Source organism: Felis catus, chromosome B3 (assembly GCF_018350175.1).
Source record: "Felis catus isolate Fca126 chromosome B3, F.catus_Fca126_mat1.0, whole genome shotgun sequence".
NCBI classification, from domain to species: Eukaryota; Metazoa; Chordata; class Mammalia; order Carnivora; family Felidae; genus Felis; species Felis catus.
The window spans coordinates 86,840,555-86,859,415 of record NC_058373.1 but is presented as its reverse complement, the minus strand read 5'-3'; the positions used below and the strand labels follow the sequence as shown (position 1 = coordinate 86,859,415).

The following is an 18,861-nucleotide window of genomic DNA, read 5'->3' as shown; positions in this document are numbered from 1 at the left end:
ATGTTATTGAGGAGGCTATATGGTGGGCAACTGGTGGAGGTGGGGGGAGAGTTTAAGCCGATTGGGGAAGTCAGGGAGAGGCGCTCACCTAATATCAAGGAGGCTGAAGTGTTTATCCTCCACCTTCCATCTGTCATTGCTGAAGGCTGCTCCTAATGACATGAACTCCCTTCCAGTTCTGACCTGGCCTATTGTGATCTGAGAGAAATGCCTCAGGTGGAAAGTGTAGGTGTGTGCAGTAGGACGCTGCCAGTGTGCACAGAAACTGGGTGCCGAGGGGATCTGGACAGGGGGACATGTGGCATTTTGACAAGTTAGACATGATTCCATTATGCTAGGATGGCCTTTGGTTTGTATCATTCCTGCTTCATGTTGTAAGTATTTGTGTGCAATCAGAAAAATATCTATATTAAATGACTAATTGCCTTAGCCTGGGTTACCCCAGAAAGCAGATCCAGAGGCAAATGCTCCTGTGGTCTGACTCTATCAAAAAGTGCAAACCCAGAAAAGTAGGAGCAGTGACAAGAGGGAGTGAGGCAGGGAAGACAGAAGCGCCAATACGAGCTATGTTTTAAAGCTGGCTGCCAAGAGCGTCCTCCTCCAGGAGGCTGTATACACCACTGAGTGTCTCGAGACATGCCACCAAGAGAAGGAAGGGAGAACAATCTATCAACTAGTTCCTTTCTCCCAGCATCAGAGGTGTATTTGACAGGGGCTCAGGCCCCTGCACATCCACGGTACAGCTGGGCGAGCACTGGGTGATCCCATGGCAATCCAACACCTCAGCACTAACAGTGATGCCCCAGGGCAGTGGGCGACGCAGGAGGCAAGGGGCTCTCTGTGGGTGCAGGAGGTTGGTCTGAATCTCATCGAGGGTCTGGGCTAGATGGGACAAAAATATCTGGAGACAAATGAAGGCAAGAGATGCAAAGTGGTTTATTAAAATGTGTCTGGTTCACCAATTGAAACAATTCCCTAGGGATGACCCAATCCTCACATGAGCCCACATATCATGCCTGGAAGATTATCCTGAAATAGTGTGAAGCATCCAACCCCACAGTGGCTCACATATTAAAATCAACCTTCTACTGTGAAAATCTGGTACATCAAACTAAAAATAATAATAATAATAACAAAAACAAAACAAAACAAAAACCAGAAACTGAGTAGATGGAGGTATTCTTTCCAACATGCCTGATGTCTCTGAGGAGCTAGAGATGTACAAGAATGAAGCGAAGAAGAAAAACAAGTGACTGAAGCAAATGTGAATGAATCCTTGTTTTTATCAGGAAGGTAAAGGAAAGGGCTTCTCTGGTTCACTCAAGGATCCTTCAAGGACAATCTATACAGAATTTTTACCTGTTTTTTTTTTTTAATTTTTTCAATGTTTATTTTTGAGAAAGAGACAGAGTATGAGCAGGGAGAGACAGAGAGAGAGGGAGACACAGAATCTGAAGCAGACTCCAGGCTCTGAACTCTCAGCACAGAGCCCGACGCAGGGCTTGAACTCATGAACCGCGAGATCATGACCTGAGCCGAAGTTGGACATTCAACTGACTGAGCCATCCAGGCACTCCCTTACCTGTTTTATTTATTCTCATTAACTTCTGTGAGCCGCTAATTATACGTGTATACAAATTTTTGATATATGTTTATGAATTTTGAATTAAAGAGGCAAAACGAACTATATTAAAGAAACAGGAGGGCCAAAATTTTTATAGGTGCTGTCCTGGCAGGGAGATAACATGTAAAAGAGAAACATGTTTATCTGGTGGAATGATGTAAGTAGCAGGAAAAATACAGGCCTGTATAGACATTATTTAAAGGAAGAGAGAGGAATGTACTCAATTTCTTTACAGCTATCAGCTCTGTATTTATTTTTTTTAATCTAGATACTGTTGAAAACATTATGAGTAGGTATTGATGAAAAGGTCAATGACCTTCTATAATCACGAAGTGTTATTTCAAAAGGAATTATTTTACTTTAAAAAATATCTTAGATGTTAATATTCCTTAAGAAACATTCTATTTATGTTTCCTCACCTTATGAGGAAATTCAGTTATTATTAGCTTTTCAAATATGCATAAAAATGATCTAGAAGCTTTATAATTAATATATAGTATAAATATATTGTTAAAATGCATTAAAGGGTTATGTAGATAACAAAACATAATGTATACAATAATGAAGATAGTGCAACCTTTTAAACAAAGAAGTTTCGATTTCTGGAAGAAGAGCTGTGTAGACTCCTGCAGAAAACATGGTCAGTGTAATCACATCACTGGGGAATATTCTTGAAGATCAAGTGCTTGAATATAGTCAGCCACGGCTTCCTCAATCAGACCTATTCTACCACGAACTTCTGCTCTGCGATTATATATGAGAGCATCATCAGGCTTCAAAGACAGGGCTGTAAAAGAAAAAAAAACATTTCAAGCTATGTTTTATGCTAACATTAGAAAATAGGCTCCTTTTTTAAAAATAAAAATTTTATAAGAACTTTAGTGTTATTTATTTGAAAGCATTTTTCTTCCAATGTAAGTAATTATTTAGTAAGATTAAAAATATCAAATCTTTCTAAGGAAACTAACTTGGGGAACACTGTACAATGTCTTTCTTTGAAAGGCTGCCATTGTTTATGTATGGTTTCCCTAATAATTTTCTGTATCTCAGCTTACCCATGCTTTAAGCTGTTCCATAAAGGAATCAACATTGGTAGTATTAAAGATATAATATATAAAAACATTAATTCTTATGTAAGTTTACCTACACAAATAGACCTGATGACTTTCTCCTTTTGTTGTCAAAAACTAAGCATATCAACAACCCCTGTGATCTTAGCCAAAAATTACAAAACAAAAATACCTCTACTTAGGTCTCCCTCGGCTAGTTCATATTGCTTTAAACAACAGTAGAAGTGTGCTCTGTTAAAATATACTGCAGCCCAAAAGGGACAGCTTTCAACCACATATGCAAAATCTTCTTTTGCTTCTTTGTATTTCTTCAAAATTGTATTTGCAATAGCTCGATTCATGGCAGCACATTCATTTTCTGGATCAAACTTCAAAGCCTTTGAGAAGTAGTCACTGGCCTACAAAATGTGAAGATGATGGTAATTTGAATATATTTCAATTGGAAGCTATATAGTAACTTGAAGCACTTTTGCTCTTAAGTTAAAATAAGGACATTGGCATACCAAGGGGACAGAGGAAGCATTTCATCCCAAATAGGGATGATAAAGAGGTGCATTGTCTGTAGACAATGTAAAAAAAACAGTAATAAAAACAGCCAAAAGTCACTTTTGTTTTTGTTATCACCATGTGTTGGCAAATCTCGATAATGTCAGTGATAAAACACTACTCCTTGCTGAGGTGAAATGCTCTACTACCGACCCCTGAAATCCCACATCCCTGTACCGCACTAGAAGAAGGCAAAATATAAATTAGAAAAGAAGGTCACAACAAGATAAAATATGTTGGAAAATTAACATTTTTCATATAAAAGCAGAGTATCTAAGAGCTACAGAGGTAAATGAATTTTAAAAATAAGGTTCTAAACCATACCATTAAGGGATAAAAACTTAGTTATACTATGAAAGTTGGGAAGAAGGAAGAGAGAGGAAAAAAATCAACTTGTCAAGAAGACCAAAGACTCTAGATTATTCTCTACTCATCATCAAGCTGAAAGGAACACTTCAAAGTGTGGTCTGTAGACTGGTTTTGAGGTCTTAGTTTGAGAATCATTTGCTACAGGTCTGTAAAGAACTTAAGTACAGAAACTAAGAGTAAACTGTCAGTAACTTCTAAAGCACTTGGACGCAGCTATGACATTCCGGCACATAAACGTATTTCTAGTAACTTGTTTATATTGTCTTAGCAACATATTGATCAATAATAAATTGGAAACTTTTAAAATAGTCCTTCACCACAACTCATTTCAGATGCTCATTAGACACCCTACTACTCAAGATAGGAGTGTCTTCTCTAATTCCATGATGGATAAAAATTTGGATCCTACTTTAAAACTTACTTCACTTAAAGGAAAAGTCGTTTTTAACAATACAGACTGTTCTCCGATTTTTTACCACTCAGTTTTTCCCAACACACCACAATCTTGCTTCTCTCTATCTCCCCCTATTTTGTGAGTTCTGCTCTTGCTGAGGCTGCAGATGTCCTCAAACCCAATGGACACTTTCTAGTTCTTTTCTTTCATGACATTTCTGTGGCATGGACACTTTTGATCTTTGCTTCCTTCGTAAAATTCCCTGTCCTTGAGACAGAATGTCTGCTTGGTTTTTCTCTTACCCCTCTAATGATTTTCTCTGTCTCCTTCGCTGAACTATGTTTCTCTGTGTATTACAGGGATTCATGAGTGAAATGAAACACTGGTAGCATGGTATCCAGGTATCCATGGTATCCAGGTCTGGTATCCCAGACCATGGAACCAGATTTCTAGATTCAAATCCTGGCTCTACCACTTGTTATCACCATGTCTTTGGATGAGTAACTAAAACTCCTTTTGCCCCCAGTTTTTTCATCTGTAAAATGGAAGTAACAAATAGAACTCTACTTCCAGTGCTCAATTAGGGTTGTGAGGTTCATATGTAAAGTACTGAGAATAATATTCAAAACACCAATTATTTTCTATTCAATTATTACTGATAAACCATTTTTCCCAGTGTCTACAAATGGAGAGACGACATAGCCCTAAGGCAATTCTCTGTGAACTTTGCTACCTCTGATGACTTTTAAGAGGCAATTAGATCAAGACTGTGTAACCCATCTTATTCCTGGATGGAACTATTCTATGTGGCAGATAAGTGCAGTTTAAGGATCTACTAAAATGGTGACAGAAATGACATCCTTCTCTGAAGAGCTTAAAGAGAATTCACTCCCGAACAGAAGGCTGGACTCAACAATCATCAGAAATGAGGCAAGGAAATGACTCTAAGCAGGGCCAAGACTTTCTTCAAAAAGTAATTCAGGCTTCATTTTAGTTAACCAGTGAATAATCAATAAAGCTCACACTATTCTACATCACAAAAGCATGACTTCAATCAAGTAGGAGCAAATGCTCACTTAAGCTACAATAAAATAATTCAGTAACACACAATAATGTGCCTGTGAACAATGTAACTTTCTATCATAGCTTCCAAAATATATTACTTAGAAAATAAAAGCCCATACATTTAATGAGGTTACTTGCAGTATAGGAGTAATAGTTATGAAGCAATTAAAGGTCAAAGACACCTACTGCAAAGATGGCCTTGATTTTTTAACAATTCATCTAATGCCATAATATCTGTAATTAAAAAGCAGATCTAGTTACTTTTTAAGTCACCCATACTTCATGATGTATGTACGTAGCTCATCCAAATGTGATTTAAAATGATTAAGTCACTAACTAATGATAAAAGAAGCCAAAACATAATACACACACACATATGTGTGTGTGTGTGTGTGTGTGTGTGTGTGTGTGTGTATATATATATATATATATATATATACACATATACACATATATATGCACATATATATTAAGTCTCTAGAGATTATTTGATCTGTTGAAGGACCCTTTTTCCTGCCCCTAAATCTTCCTTTCAGTATAGTTAGAAACAAAGTTTGAGGAGGTGGGAAGGAGGAAATAGAAGCCACTTTCTCCACAAAGGCTTCAGGCATACTAAAATAGCTGCATAATTACTGTCAAAGTCTGCTTAACTCTGGAGAGGGTGTGCTCTGTGAAGCCTAAGTATCCAGCATATCAGGAAAGAGGACAAAATACATTTTAAATGAAATATTCACCCAGCTAATGAGTCCCTAGTGCCAGGAAAACAGAGCCATACTCAAAAAAAAAAAAAATCAAGGATCAAATACACCTTAAATCTAACTAGTTTCATCCTAGTTATTAAAGGCAAGTTTAGGGGCGCCTGGGTGGCGCAGTCGGTTGGGCGTCCGACTTCAGCCAGGTCACGATCTCGCAGTCCGTGAGTTCGAGCCCCGCGTCAGGCTCTGGGCTGATGGCTCGGAGCCTGGAGCCTGTTTCCGATTCTGTGTCTCCCTCTCTCTCTGCCCCTCGCCCGTTCATGCTCTGTCTCTCTCTGTTCCCAAAATAAATAAAAACATTGAAAAAAAAATTTTAAAGGCAAGTTTAAAAGATTGGAATCTCCCTCCCGTGTGGATCTTAAACATTTATGGGAACAGAAAACTGACCTGGTCATTTTATTTATCTTTATCTCACTAACTAACTCCACAATGCAGGGAAACATTGCTAGGACCCAGACAAAGACGGTCTAAGATTGATGAAGTTTAAGGCAACTGACCTTGGCTTATCAACCTGGGAAACATTAGCCTCCCAGCTGTCCATTGAGGTCTGAGCTACAACAACCTCATTCACACCTCATAGAATTATACCTTCAATAATTCTCTGTCCCAGCATTTAGCTTCACTACTGAGGTCAATGAATCTCATCACAGGGCTTGGTGTCCAGGGTCATGATCTAACTTGGGAAAAAATAAGACCTAAATAAACCAAGGCAATGGCAGTAGAACAGAATGGAGGGCACATGTCTGAGGGAAAGAAATCAAGAAGCAAAACTGACAGGATTAGATAACTGATGGATGAAAGAAGTTAGGAAGAGAAAGATACGGTTGATGCTGATGTCTCTACTCAGGTGACCTGATGGAAGATGACATCTTGAACTGAGAGAGGATCTATATGAAGAAGAGCTCGACAAGAGGTAGGGGATAGCGAGATCAATCCAGTTTGGGCTCTAATGTACTTGGAAAATATCCAGTTTTAGCAACTCATATATATGAGTTAGGAGATCATGATCTGAGCTGAAATCAAAAATCGGATGCTTCCCTGACTGAGCCACCCTGCCACCCACTTCCACAACCCTTTTATTCAAGGCTCTGTCTCTGCTGCTGTGACAGTGTTCTTGCCAAAATCATCAGTGACTTCCTGCATCCTCCTCTTTCCTGACCTCTCCCAGCAGCATTTGCCACAGGACACTTTTCCCTTCTTAAAGCCCATTATTCTCGAGGTATTATCATAATCTCCTACTTTTCTTCTGATCATCCTAGCCAGGTGCTCCCTTCTCAGTCTACTTTCTGGTATCTCCTCTCTGCTTTGCTCTTAAACACTGTTGCTACCACAGGGCTCGCTCCTCAAACCCCTCTCTCCAGCTATACTACCTGCCCAGGCGATCTCATCTCATATAGTCCCACATATATGCTTATACTGATATAATGCTTATGTGAGACTGTACTAGATGTTTGTCACTACTAATATTTTTCTTGTTTATTTTCTATTTCTTCCTCCAATAAAAAGTAAGCTACATCAGAAAAGAAGCCTTCCTTATCTTGCTCAGCTCTGTATCCTCAGGGTTATTATTAATGCCTCACATTATAAGTATACGGAGGTTGAAGAGATGAAGAGCTAGTGGAATCAGAAAATATTTGCTGAACTTTTCCAGCAAAATAAAGAGAAGAACGATAGCTCTTGGTATATAAAGATGCCCCACAGGTCATTTTATTCAGGGATACGGAGGCAGTCTTGGATGTCAGAGGAGAACACTGAGGCTATAGTTCTCAGAAAATACAAGCAATAAAAACAAGTTTTTAAAATGAGTACATCATCTTAGAAGGTAAGGGTTGTGAAAATTTCTAAGAAACACAGAGCTTGTAGTGGAAGCCTTCCTAGACCAGGTAGGCTTAGAGAGGACATTTTGCAGTCTTTTGCCATAGCATCAAGGCGAGCAGAACTTAGAAAGTTACCATGGCCCATCACCCTGCTTCCCACAAGAGGCTCTGCTGTTAGTCCAGGAACAAGATGTATCTCATTCAAATGTGAGTTAACAGAGAAGCAATTTGCCTGCCTTCATTGTAAAAGCCAAGGATGAAAAGTAATAGCTTAATTTTTGGAAAGATTATAAAAACTCAGTAGAAAAAAAAAGTATTGTTACAATTAGAGAAAAATTACAATGTAACATTTCAAAACGAACTAGAAAAAAATGCTAAGGGAGCAATTGTGTTTAAGAAAAAAATAAACAAATACTGAAGGATATCAGAAAAGACATGGCTATGAAGACATGACATAGAAATCAGATGGAAAAAAAAATTAAGGTCCACGGGGGATAACAGAGATCTCAGAAAACACAGGAAATATTTAGAAGAGAAATGTAAAAAAAGCAAAGAAATGCAACAGAAATTAAGAAATTAAAAAACATAAGAAAAAATAATTGGTATATAGAAGTCAGAGGGCATCTTATATATAATAATTGGCATTCATTCCAATGAAGAGAATAATGAAACAAAAAAAGTTTTACACTGAATTCAACAAAACTCTTCGGAAATCTGCATCTTGAAAATGCACACTGTATACTTTGACTCCAAATCATCAACTCTGAGACGTACCTTGGTAAAACCTTTTACTTAAAAACAATAACAAATGAACAAAAAAACTTTGGTTGTCATGACAAAACGAAGTCACCAATAAAAGAACAAAAATCACGTTTGCATCAGGCTCTTTGACAACAACATATAACACCAGAAAATAGTGAAATACTTAAAACATTCAAGGAAAGAACAGTGAGTCAGGACCTTAAACCCAGACATGCTACCTTAAGTTGTAAAAGCTGCAGGCAAACAGCTATGAACATTAAAAAATTCAAGGAATATTGCTCTCATGAGCCCTTTCTCAGGACTCTGCTAGAGGACCAATTTCAGGCAACTAAGAAATTAGCAGTTGGGAGGGAAACTTTGGCAAAAAGCCTGGCAATGACAACTGAGTATGCTTAACTGGAGAACAGAGGCTAAAATGTGAAATAAGGGTAACAAAATAGTGTGCAAATATTAACCCCTCTGGCAGTGGAGGAATAACGAAACTCTCAACAAAATGGGAGAAGGGAGAGACACAGTGGAAGACTGGCACCAGCTGATACCATAAGCTTGAACATATTTAAGAATAAAAATAGACACCTTTTTTAAAAAAAGAATACTATTAACTAAAATCAACTAATAGATGAGAGGGAGGATTAAGGGAAGAAGAGATTCAATGGTAATCTTGTTGTTCATAGTAGAGAAACTGGAGAAATAAGAAACTAAGAGTATAGAAATATGTTTATAAAGGTAATCACTAAAGCAAAACTGAAAACCTTCCTAAATATCAGAAAACCTTTCAAAAAATTAAATAAAGCAGACTACAGAATAAAATATTTTAAATGCAGCACACAGAAAATACGACATAAAATAACAGAAGATCAAACATACTGACCATGCCAAAATGTAAATGGACTTAACCCATCTATGAAAAGCCACAGATTTTCAAATTGCCATCTAAAGCAAAATCTAACTCTATGCTGTATAAAAAGAGATGCAAACCTAAAATAAAGGATTCTACACATTGAAAATAAGAGGAAGGGCAAAGGAGTATCAGGCAAAAAGCAAACCAAATGAAATCAGAGGTCACAATCTTCATATCAGATAAAAGCAAATTTATTCCAAAGAGCTAAAAGAAACAGAAGGGCATTTATAATGCACTCACAATGCATATGTAATGTGTATGACTATCTGTACATAAAATAATAATGTAGCAGCAATATTTATAAAGCAGAAATTATAAGAGATGTAAAGAAAACTACAGAGGGCCACACTAATTTTAAGATACTTAAATAAACCTTTCGGGGCACCTGGGTGGCTCAGTCGGTTGAGCGTCCGACTTCGGCTCAGGTCATGATCTCGCAGTCCGTGAGTTCGAGCCCCGCGTCAGGCTCTGGGCTGATGGCTCAGAGCCTGGAGCCTGCTTCCGGTTCTGTGTCTCCCTCTCTCTCTGCCCCTCCCCCGTTCATGCTCTGTCTCTGTCTCAAAAATAAATAAACGTTAAAAAAAATAAATAAATAAAAATAAATAAATAAAAAAATAAACCTTTCTTGGTCCAACATTAACCAAATGAAAAACAAGTATGGATGTAGGCTAAATTAAAAACATAATTTATAAGGTATATTTTATATAGATATTTTTAACTATATATCCTTATAGCATAAATTGTTTTTAGAAAAGGCCCCTGCAGTATTTGAGTTGCCATATACTAGACCACACTAAAACTCAATAAACTCTAAAATTAGAAAATATAAAAGTCCTTCTACCTAGACATTTTAACTGCCTTGTTAATTTATTATTCAGTCAAAGGGGAAATAAAATTTCAGGTGTAACATTTTAGGAAAACAAACAAACAAAAACATTGCAGACCGAAATACATAGGAAACTGCTAAAAGCAGTACTAGGGAAATGGCCTCACCTTGACAACTCACCACAATATAAAATAAAGGGTGACAATAGATGAATTGAACTTCTGACTCAAAGACAGACAAAGAACAAAGATAAACTGAAGATAAAGAACAAAAGAGAGAATATAAATAAAAAATTAAAGTTGAGTTTGAATTATGTAAATATCAGAATAATTTGAATTATGTAAATATCATCTAATAACCCAACATTTTCATTTCAGACTCTGAATTGCAGTCCAAAAAGATTAAGATGTCATAAAACCACAACTAACATCTTTATCTCCTTACTCCCGGTCAAGTGCTCATGTGACTGAAGTTTAGGAAAGGTAGCAATTAAGACAAGTTAGATAATCACGTCATGAAAAAGGAGTCTTGGAGGAAGTCTGAGATTTGGCTAAGTGGAGTCAAAGAGAGGATGCCAGGACAGAAGCTGGCAACAATGGATAGCCAGGCAATGGCCCGTGCTTGGGGAAGTCCAGAACAATGTTTACTGGACAAGTATCAAATGGTTGATGATAATGACAAGAATAAACCCATAGAGATGTAAACATTTAATAAATAATTACAAACATTCTTATGAAAGAGAACTTAAAAAAAAAAGAGCTAATGAATGATTAGCCTGTTATGTAAGGATTGCATTTTGAAACTATATATAACAAAGAAAGCATTTAGTGTCTAAAAGGCAATGTTAAGGAAAACTCGTTACCTGGGAAAACTGCCTGTGGTGAAAATAGATATTTCCTGCATTGAAGTAAGCCAGTGAATATGTAGGATTTAGGGAAATTGCTGCTTGATAGTCTTTCATTGCATTCTGTTGTTGACCCATAAACTCGTGAATCACACCACGATTTGTTAAGAATTCTGCTGTAGTATTGATCTGCAATATAATAGTATGAGTATTTAGCATCTGGGAATAGTGTTTATCTCCAATTTCAAGTCTAAAAATGAATGTTATGAAATCTACTTGTGGGAAACTAGTAATTTTATAGTGCAGGTGAAACCCATTAGAGCAAATATTTTGAGAAACGACAGGGTATGAAGTTGATTCAAAGTCAACCTTTGTTGATTTGGTTGCAATAAAACAAATAATCTTAGTGCTTTACTCAGTTCCTTTCCAAAAGATAGACACAGTGGTAGTGGGGGGGGGGGGGGGCAAGGGGGGAGGTTGTCTGTTTAGCTCTGTTAAGCTGGAGAAGAAATTAAATAGTTAATATGTTTATTTGTCCTAGGTAGCAGCAATTATCTTTCAGTTCTTTCCTTTCTCTCATCTCAAAGATTACAAAATCTGCCCATTTCTACAGAAACAGAATCCAAACTCCAGAAGAAAAGAGAAAGATTTTTCTGTCACTGTATACAAAACCTAAGATTTTTATTTGCCATTTCACTACAGAAGGATTTTGGAATTTATATTGTTCTTTCTTTAGTTCCTTTGAACCCAGAACATTATTTTATTTTTTGCATTTATTTTTTTTATTACAAACTAATATTTATGTCCCATGAAACTATAAATTGCATTTACTGACAAGAGTCAACATTTGTCATGAGTTTGTATTTTAGATTTTAAATGTTATTTACATTATAAAATTGACAAACCATGATAACTCTTTAGGATTCTTCTGGAAAAAGAAAACATACAAATATCATTTTCCCTATAAGTTACTTTAAAAAGTAACCAAGAAGTTACATAACCCTATCTATTAATGGTGCTAATTTATGCCAATGATAATATAATCTAAGTGCATTTTTACCTTTATAGCAGCATTAATGTCTTGAATTGCAGCAAAATTATCACCCATCTGAAGAGAGACCACAGCTCTTCCTTCATAGGCTAAGTAGCATTTTGGATCAACTTCTATGGCAACGGTAAAGTGATTCCAAGCTTTCTGGAATTTTCCTTGGGCCTAAAATAAGGTTTCATTCACATGAAGTTAGAAATTGTCTATAACATGACAAGTTAGAAATTGTCTATAATGTGACAAATGTTTATGGTTCTAACTTAATCAGTTAAAGCCTTCAGTAAGGGCCAATTTATATTGTGCTAAATCCAAGATATTAAAAAAAAAAAAGAAGTAGATTGTACTGTGAGTGCACTCAATTGACTAAATTACCTCTGAGTATTTATACTAACATTTTAATTAATTAAAATAAATCTACTTGTCAGAGTCATCTCTTATGCCAATCTTGGAGAACACTAATGCTTCTGACAATCACCACCATGAGGTTTACTTGAGCTCCATACACACACAGGTAGGGATTGTATTTATTCCTTGGCATTGAATCTCCAGCTACACATAACATATACATAATGAAAATAACAAAATAAATGTGTTGAGAATAAACTAATAGCGTAAAACCTATTTTGACAGATTTTACCAGCATCTAGAATTTTAGAATCACTATACATATTTCATGGAAAAATGCATTCAAATCTACCAAGTATCTGTTCATACAAACCTTAGCACCAACTGGAAAATAAGAACAAAGGTTAGGAGAGGGGTGCTGTTAACTGAAAGATGTCCAAGTACTTCCAAGGGAAGACCAGCTAGCAACTAAATACCTCATCACCGTAAGGCAGTGAGCTGATAAATTCATGGAGGTCCAGAGTCTGTCCTTTATTCTCATAGGTTAAAAATCCACCTTGCCAGAAGCTGCCCCACATACACCAAACTGAGCCCAGTGACTCTTACATAAAACTAATATTTTAACTATACACTGTTTAACCAGCAAATCTTCTGCCTCTGCACAAATTATGTGAAAATCAACACTGTCATGACAAATTCATTTGAGAAACAAGAATAAGAATATTAAGCTGCAGACAGCCTCACAACACGATATCTGTCATCTGTTTCTGACATCTGTTTTGGCTAACTTCTATATCACTAGTGCTAGGCACACAGTAGAGAAATATTTGTTGAACAAATGGTTACTCTTTCCCCTGAGCAGAAATTGGATGAACCTCTGTAACTCTTCTAAGTCCTTCCTTTCCTGACTCAATCCTTCCTCATACTGATGTTTCTCAATCTTCTTTCAGGTTGATATATACAAAGTGAGATCTTCATAAAACAAAACTCTGATGTCACTGCTTTGGTTAATTATATTAGCATTTTTAACTGGCCTGAAAGGCCTTCACCTCCAGTCATTTTCCAATTCTCTAGCCTTGTCCTACAACACTCTCTTCTTCCCGCAACATTCCATCCACTTGGGCCCTGTTTTTTCACAAGACTTTCTAATGGGTTGTTCACTGTGTCTTAGCCCCAATTCTTAACTCTGACTGATTACTAGTCTTTCACACTCCCTTTAATTGTTAATTTCTCAAAAAGCCCTCCCTTACCCCTTCAACAAATCTAAGTTCACTTGTTATAAGTTGTCCTAAAACACATCTTTTTCCTTTGTTGCACTTATCATAAGTATAATTAAATAATTATTCACATGAGTGCTTGATACTCATCTCTCTAGTAGGCAGTAAACTCTAAAAGAAGAACCAAGTATATTTGGTTTACTGCATATCACTAGGCCTAGAGCAATTCTTATCCTATATTAGGTGCTCAGTAAAATGCCTTTTGAATGCGATGCATGACAATGTTAACACATTTCATTGGATTGCAATCAGCTCTAGCAGCTTTGGAAGTCATCCTGTCTCTTCAAACTGACTTTGCAAATTTCTACTGTGATCCAATAATGGCTAATTTTATGTTTAAGTCTCAGAGGGCCATCTTTCCCTTATTATAAGTTCTTGGGCACACTTCACTATAGCTGCCACTCCTAACAATCAACTCCAATGTTATGAATATTATTAGATCAGCCAAACTCATTTATTTTCAAATTAAAAAAAAATCAACTGTAATTGCAGATTATTAATTAGAATTTCTGCAAATTACAATATTTTGAACATATTTGTTGTCCATTATCTAAAATTTTGAATATTGAAAAAAGATTTTAAAAAAGAGAAGAAAAATTTAATTACTCAGTTCCTCTTCATGGAATATAAAGCACACTTAGCACTTTATTCCAAGGATGTCGCTACATATTTTATTAGTGCAAATAGGTTCGTGAGTGCATGGGTCAGGTCAGTGTGTTCCAGAAACCACTCAGAGAAACCTGTGTAGTGACACAGAGAGTAATACTTTCCCATCTTGCTGAAAGGACAAACACCTAGTCTCTTGCCTGCCCAGTAAGTTCTCATTCACTGCCATTTGGAAGATGACCCGAATCCCTGTACAGTGGTTATCTGACCCATTGTATGGCTAAAGTCCACTTCAAAACTCTCACCCATTGCTTATTCTCACCCCTTAGCTTTTCATTAATTCAACAGGACAATAGCTCTGGGGTCCAATACAGGTTAGTGAAACAAATGTTAGCCAGGTTTGTTATATGTGAAACCCATCAGGCAAATTTCAAAAGATGTAAGTGTGGGGGTAAGGTAAGGCAGGGCACAGGTGTTAAGGAATCTCAGGTTTGAAGGGTCATCACCTCACTATGCACCAGTCCCCGGGATGTGGTCCCCAGGCAGCCTCCCTGTGACTAATAAACCCTCGCTTCTCACTGCTGCTCTAGCCTTAAGGGAAAGGTAAAATGTACATAACCAAGGAAATAACATGTATCCTAATCACCAGTAAAGGGCCAAATATATTCTTCTCCTTTTTCCAAAAGGAATTTTTATGAACTAATATGTTATTATAGAATACTACCTGTAAATTATAGCCTAAACTAATTCTGGCTTTTGTGTATGTTGGATTAATGCGCAACACTTTAAGAAAGTCCTTCTGTGCTTGTTTGGTAGCTTCAGCATGGCCGTATTCCATGTAAGAATTTCCCCGTCCAACATAAGCATCCAGAAAACATGGATCAATTTTAAGAGCCCAGGTGAAGAAATCAACAGCTTCTTCAAACTCCTTATTTCTGAAAATAAATGAAAATATTGATGCTTTCTGATGAATTTTCTAAGTGCTTTTCTGTATATAATTTACCCATGAAGATTTGCATTGACCCTTATAAAAAAAATCTTTCATTTTTATTATCCATCATAGGAAGTGAGTACATGAGTTCATATGACCTAAGGAAGACTGACAGGGTCTTTGAAGATTTTGGTGAAAGGAAAAAGGCAGAATATGTTGAGATGATATTCTAAAGTTCTTTTTTCAGAACTATACAAGTATGAATGGCATTCCCGAACTTGTTTTTTTTTTTTTTAACGTTTCTTTTTTAATTTATTTTTGAGACAGAGAGAGACAGAACATGAAGGGGGGAGGGGCAGAGAGAGAAGGAGACACAGAATCGGAAGCAGGCTCCAGGCTCCGAGCCATCAGCCCAGAGCCCGACGCGGGGCTCGAACTCACGGACCGCGAGATCGTGACTTGGTTGAAGTCGGATGCTTAACCGACTGCGCCACCCAGGCGCCCCCCGAACTTGTTTTTAACAGCTATCAGTGGCCAGTACAGAAAAACATACACTATTAATGATGAAAATACACTATTTAAATCAGATAAATTCTCTTGTGGTAGGATGAGAGCTAGTAAAATAATCAAATATTTGTTCGTGGGCAGATATAGTCACTCTTCCATCGTATATGCATATCTAATAATTATATTCAGTCTCTAGAATGAGGGAGCTAACACTGAGTAACTTCTTACATACCACGTACTGTGCTAAATGCTTTACCTATGCTATTTCACTTAATCCCTCCAACAATTCTTAAGCTAGTTATAATTTTCTACATTTTGTAGATGAAAAGAAAATGGCTCAGAAAAGTCTGTGTGCAGTAAATAGCATAGTGACGTTCAACAGCGTGCAATATCTAGGATTCAGACTTGGGTAAACCATAACCTCAAACGTCACGCTTTTTCATGTGGTCATCTCTGCTCACATTCTTTGCTTTAAATCTACCTGCTGTTGGTGCACAAGATCTGATATCTCAACAGTGTAGTCAGAAGAAAGCTCAGACCTAAACCTGAATGTGTAAATTAATATTAATTTTTCAAAATTGTTCTGAAGAGCAAATGAGCACGTGTGAAAACCACTGAGCAAAGAAACCCTCAATAAAGATGGCCATCTTTCTCCCAGCCTCTTCTTCATTACTTCTCAAAACGGTCTCAAAATTTAACAAGATGCACCACTACTTTACTAATTTTTCCTTCATAAAATACATGGAGCCCAGGGAAACTGTTCTAGAGACTGTCATCTCCTAGATATTACTCAGGAATATCTCTTTATAGTGTTCCCCAAACTTCAGCTCCTCCTTTGTGACAGCTGCCCTATGTTCTACCTATGCTATCACTTACTGAACATTTTTCTTTAGGCCAAATCACTGTTTTTTACTTAACTCAATTTATTTTTTTTTTAATGTTTATTTTTGAATGAGAGAGAGACAGCATGACTGGGGTAGGGGCAGAGAGAGAGGGAGACAGAATGTGAAGCAGGCTGTAGGCTCCGAGCTGTCAGCACAGAGCCTGACTCACAAACTCACAAACTCACTCAAACTCACAAACTGTGAGATCATGACCTGAGCCAAAGTCAGACGCTTAACCGACTGAGCCACCCAGGCACCCCTTAACTCGATTTATTTTAAAAGACAACTTAATTTCAATCCCATAAGTAGAAAATTAATATTTCATACCATAAATAGAAAGCAACCGTAAAAATAAATAGCTATTGGAGTTGGATACTATGGTCTGTAGAAAACTGAACCTGAGTTCTATTACAAAGTGTTGGAAAGTTGTTAAGAATAGATTTTGGCTGAGACTTTCCCCTTGATGTATTCATAAGGTTTGAGAAAGAATTCAGTTTGAGGCTGAAAAGCAATTCAGTTTCTCACAACGTGATTCAATATTGTTTAATGCCTAAGCCATGAAGAATAATTGTGGTACTTAGGATATTTGCTGCATGTTTTGGCAAACACTCCCCAAACATGGGGCATCAGGTGTTCTGTCAGAAGATCATACAAGAATCAACAATGAAATACCAGGAAGCTAGCTAGTCCTTCCTTCTAGTATAGGCAGGCAAAAGTGAACATTCACATACATGAGTCAGTTAGTACCCACTGAGTTCTCTCTGTGGATTGTTACTAAGAAAACACAGGTTCACTTCCCTCAGTAGTTTACAGTGAAATTGTGCTTCTCTCCTGATTACTGACACTATTGGAGAGGTAAAAGTTCACTGAATATAGGGTAACAATGTCTGAGGCTGCAGTCTCACTGCTTACAGGAATCATTCTAAAAGTGGATAACGCATTCTGTTTTCCTTTGTACCTCTCAATCCCCTTCACCTATTTTGCCCATTCCCCATCCCTGTCCTTTCTGGAAACCACCAATTTGTTCTCTGTAGTTAGGAGTCTGTTTCTGTTTTTGTTTGTTTGCTCATTTGTTTTGTTTTTTAACTTCCACATTTGTCATTCTCTGTCTGATCTATTCGACTTAGCATAATACCCTCTAGGTCCATCTATGTTGTTGCAAATGGCATTCTTTTTTATGGCTGAGTAATTCCAGTGTATGTGTGTGTGTGTGTGTGTGTGTGTGTGTACCACATATTCTTTATCCATTCATCTATTGAAGGGCATTTGGGTTACTTCCATATCTTGGTTATTGTAAATATGCTGCAATAAACATAGGGCTGCACAGATCTTTTCAAATGAATGTTTTTGTTTTCTTTGGGTAAAGTAATGGAATCACTGGATCATATGGTATTTCTATTTTTAATTTTTTAAGGAAATTCCTTAATGTTTTCCACACTGGTTGCACCAATTTACATTCTAAACAGTGCACCATGAGGGTTCCCTTTTGTCCACATCCTCGCCAACACTTGTTATTTCTTGTCTTTTTGGTACTAGCCATTCTGACGGGTGTGAGGTAATCTCTCATTGTGGTTTTGAGTTGCATGTCCCTGATGATAAGTGATGTTGAGCATTTTTTCATGTACCCTTTGGCATCTGTATGTTTTCTTTGGAAAAATATCTATTCAAGTTCCCTGCCTATTTTTGATCTAATTATTTGGGGGAGGGAGGGGTTGGTGTTGAGTTGTATAAATTCTTTATATATATTAGATATTAACCCCTTATCAGATACTTATTTTGAGAGAGAGAGAGAGAGCATGAGCTGGGGAGGGGCAGAGAGAGAGAGAGAGAGAGAGAGAGAGAGAATCTCAAGCAGGCTCTGCACTGTCAGCACAGAGCCTGACATAGGGCTTGAACCCACAAACTGTGAGAGCATACCTGAACAGAAATCAAAAGTCAGATGCCTAACTAACTGAGCTACCCAGGTGTCCCTAAACTAACAAATTTTAAAATAAAAAATGAGGCAATAAATCAAAGCTATTTTTCTATACCTATCTAGTTATCAGCCCTAAAGTTTAATGAGCACCTAGTCTATTCGGGCTAAGTAAATAATTATTAAAGCTTAAAGCTGGAAAGGAACTTTGAAAGACACCTCGCAAGTTCTTCAAAGCTGACAATGACTAAAAATTAAGTCCAGAGGAGGTGGACAGTGCCAAAACCAGAGACTTCCCAGAGACTTCTGTCTTCCCAGAGACAGAAAAAGAAATAACACAGATACCACTATAGACATAGCAATTTCATTTTTCTGAAG

General features: G+C 37.1%; 1 protein-coding gene across 9 annotated transcripts in view; it reads right to left on the bottom strand.

Moving 5' to 3' along the window:
- Positions 1–1,844: 1,844 nt before the first annotated feature.
- Positions 1,845–18,861, bottom strand: part of TTC6 (tetratricopeptide repeat domain 6) — a 220,311-nt gene continuing 203,294 nt past the window's right edge. For 8 of the 9 annotated variants that reach the window (XM_045059826.1, XM_045059825.1, XM_045059827.1 and 5 more), the window contains 5 exons: positions 14,974–15,184; positions 12,034–12,186; positions 10,992–11,162; positions 2,867–3,092; positions 1,845–2,411 (listed from right to left, as the gene is read on the bottom strand). In XM_045059826.1, the coding sequence (XP_044915761.1) occupies positions 2,275–2,411; positions 2,867–3,092; positions 10,992–11,162; positions 12,034–12,186; positions 14,974–15,184 (898 nt within the window). In that variant the 3' untranslated portion in view covers positions 1,845–2,274. Of the gene's footprint in view, positions 2,412–2,866; positions 3,093–10,991; positions 11,163–12,033; positions 12,187–14,973; positions 15,185–18,861 lie in introns of those variants that run through there. The other variant, XM_045059830.1, reaches the window with a different exon arrangement.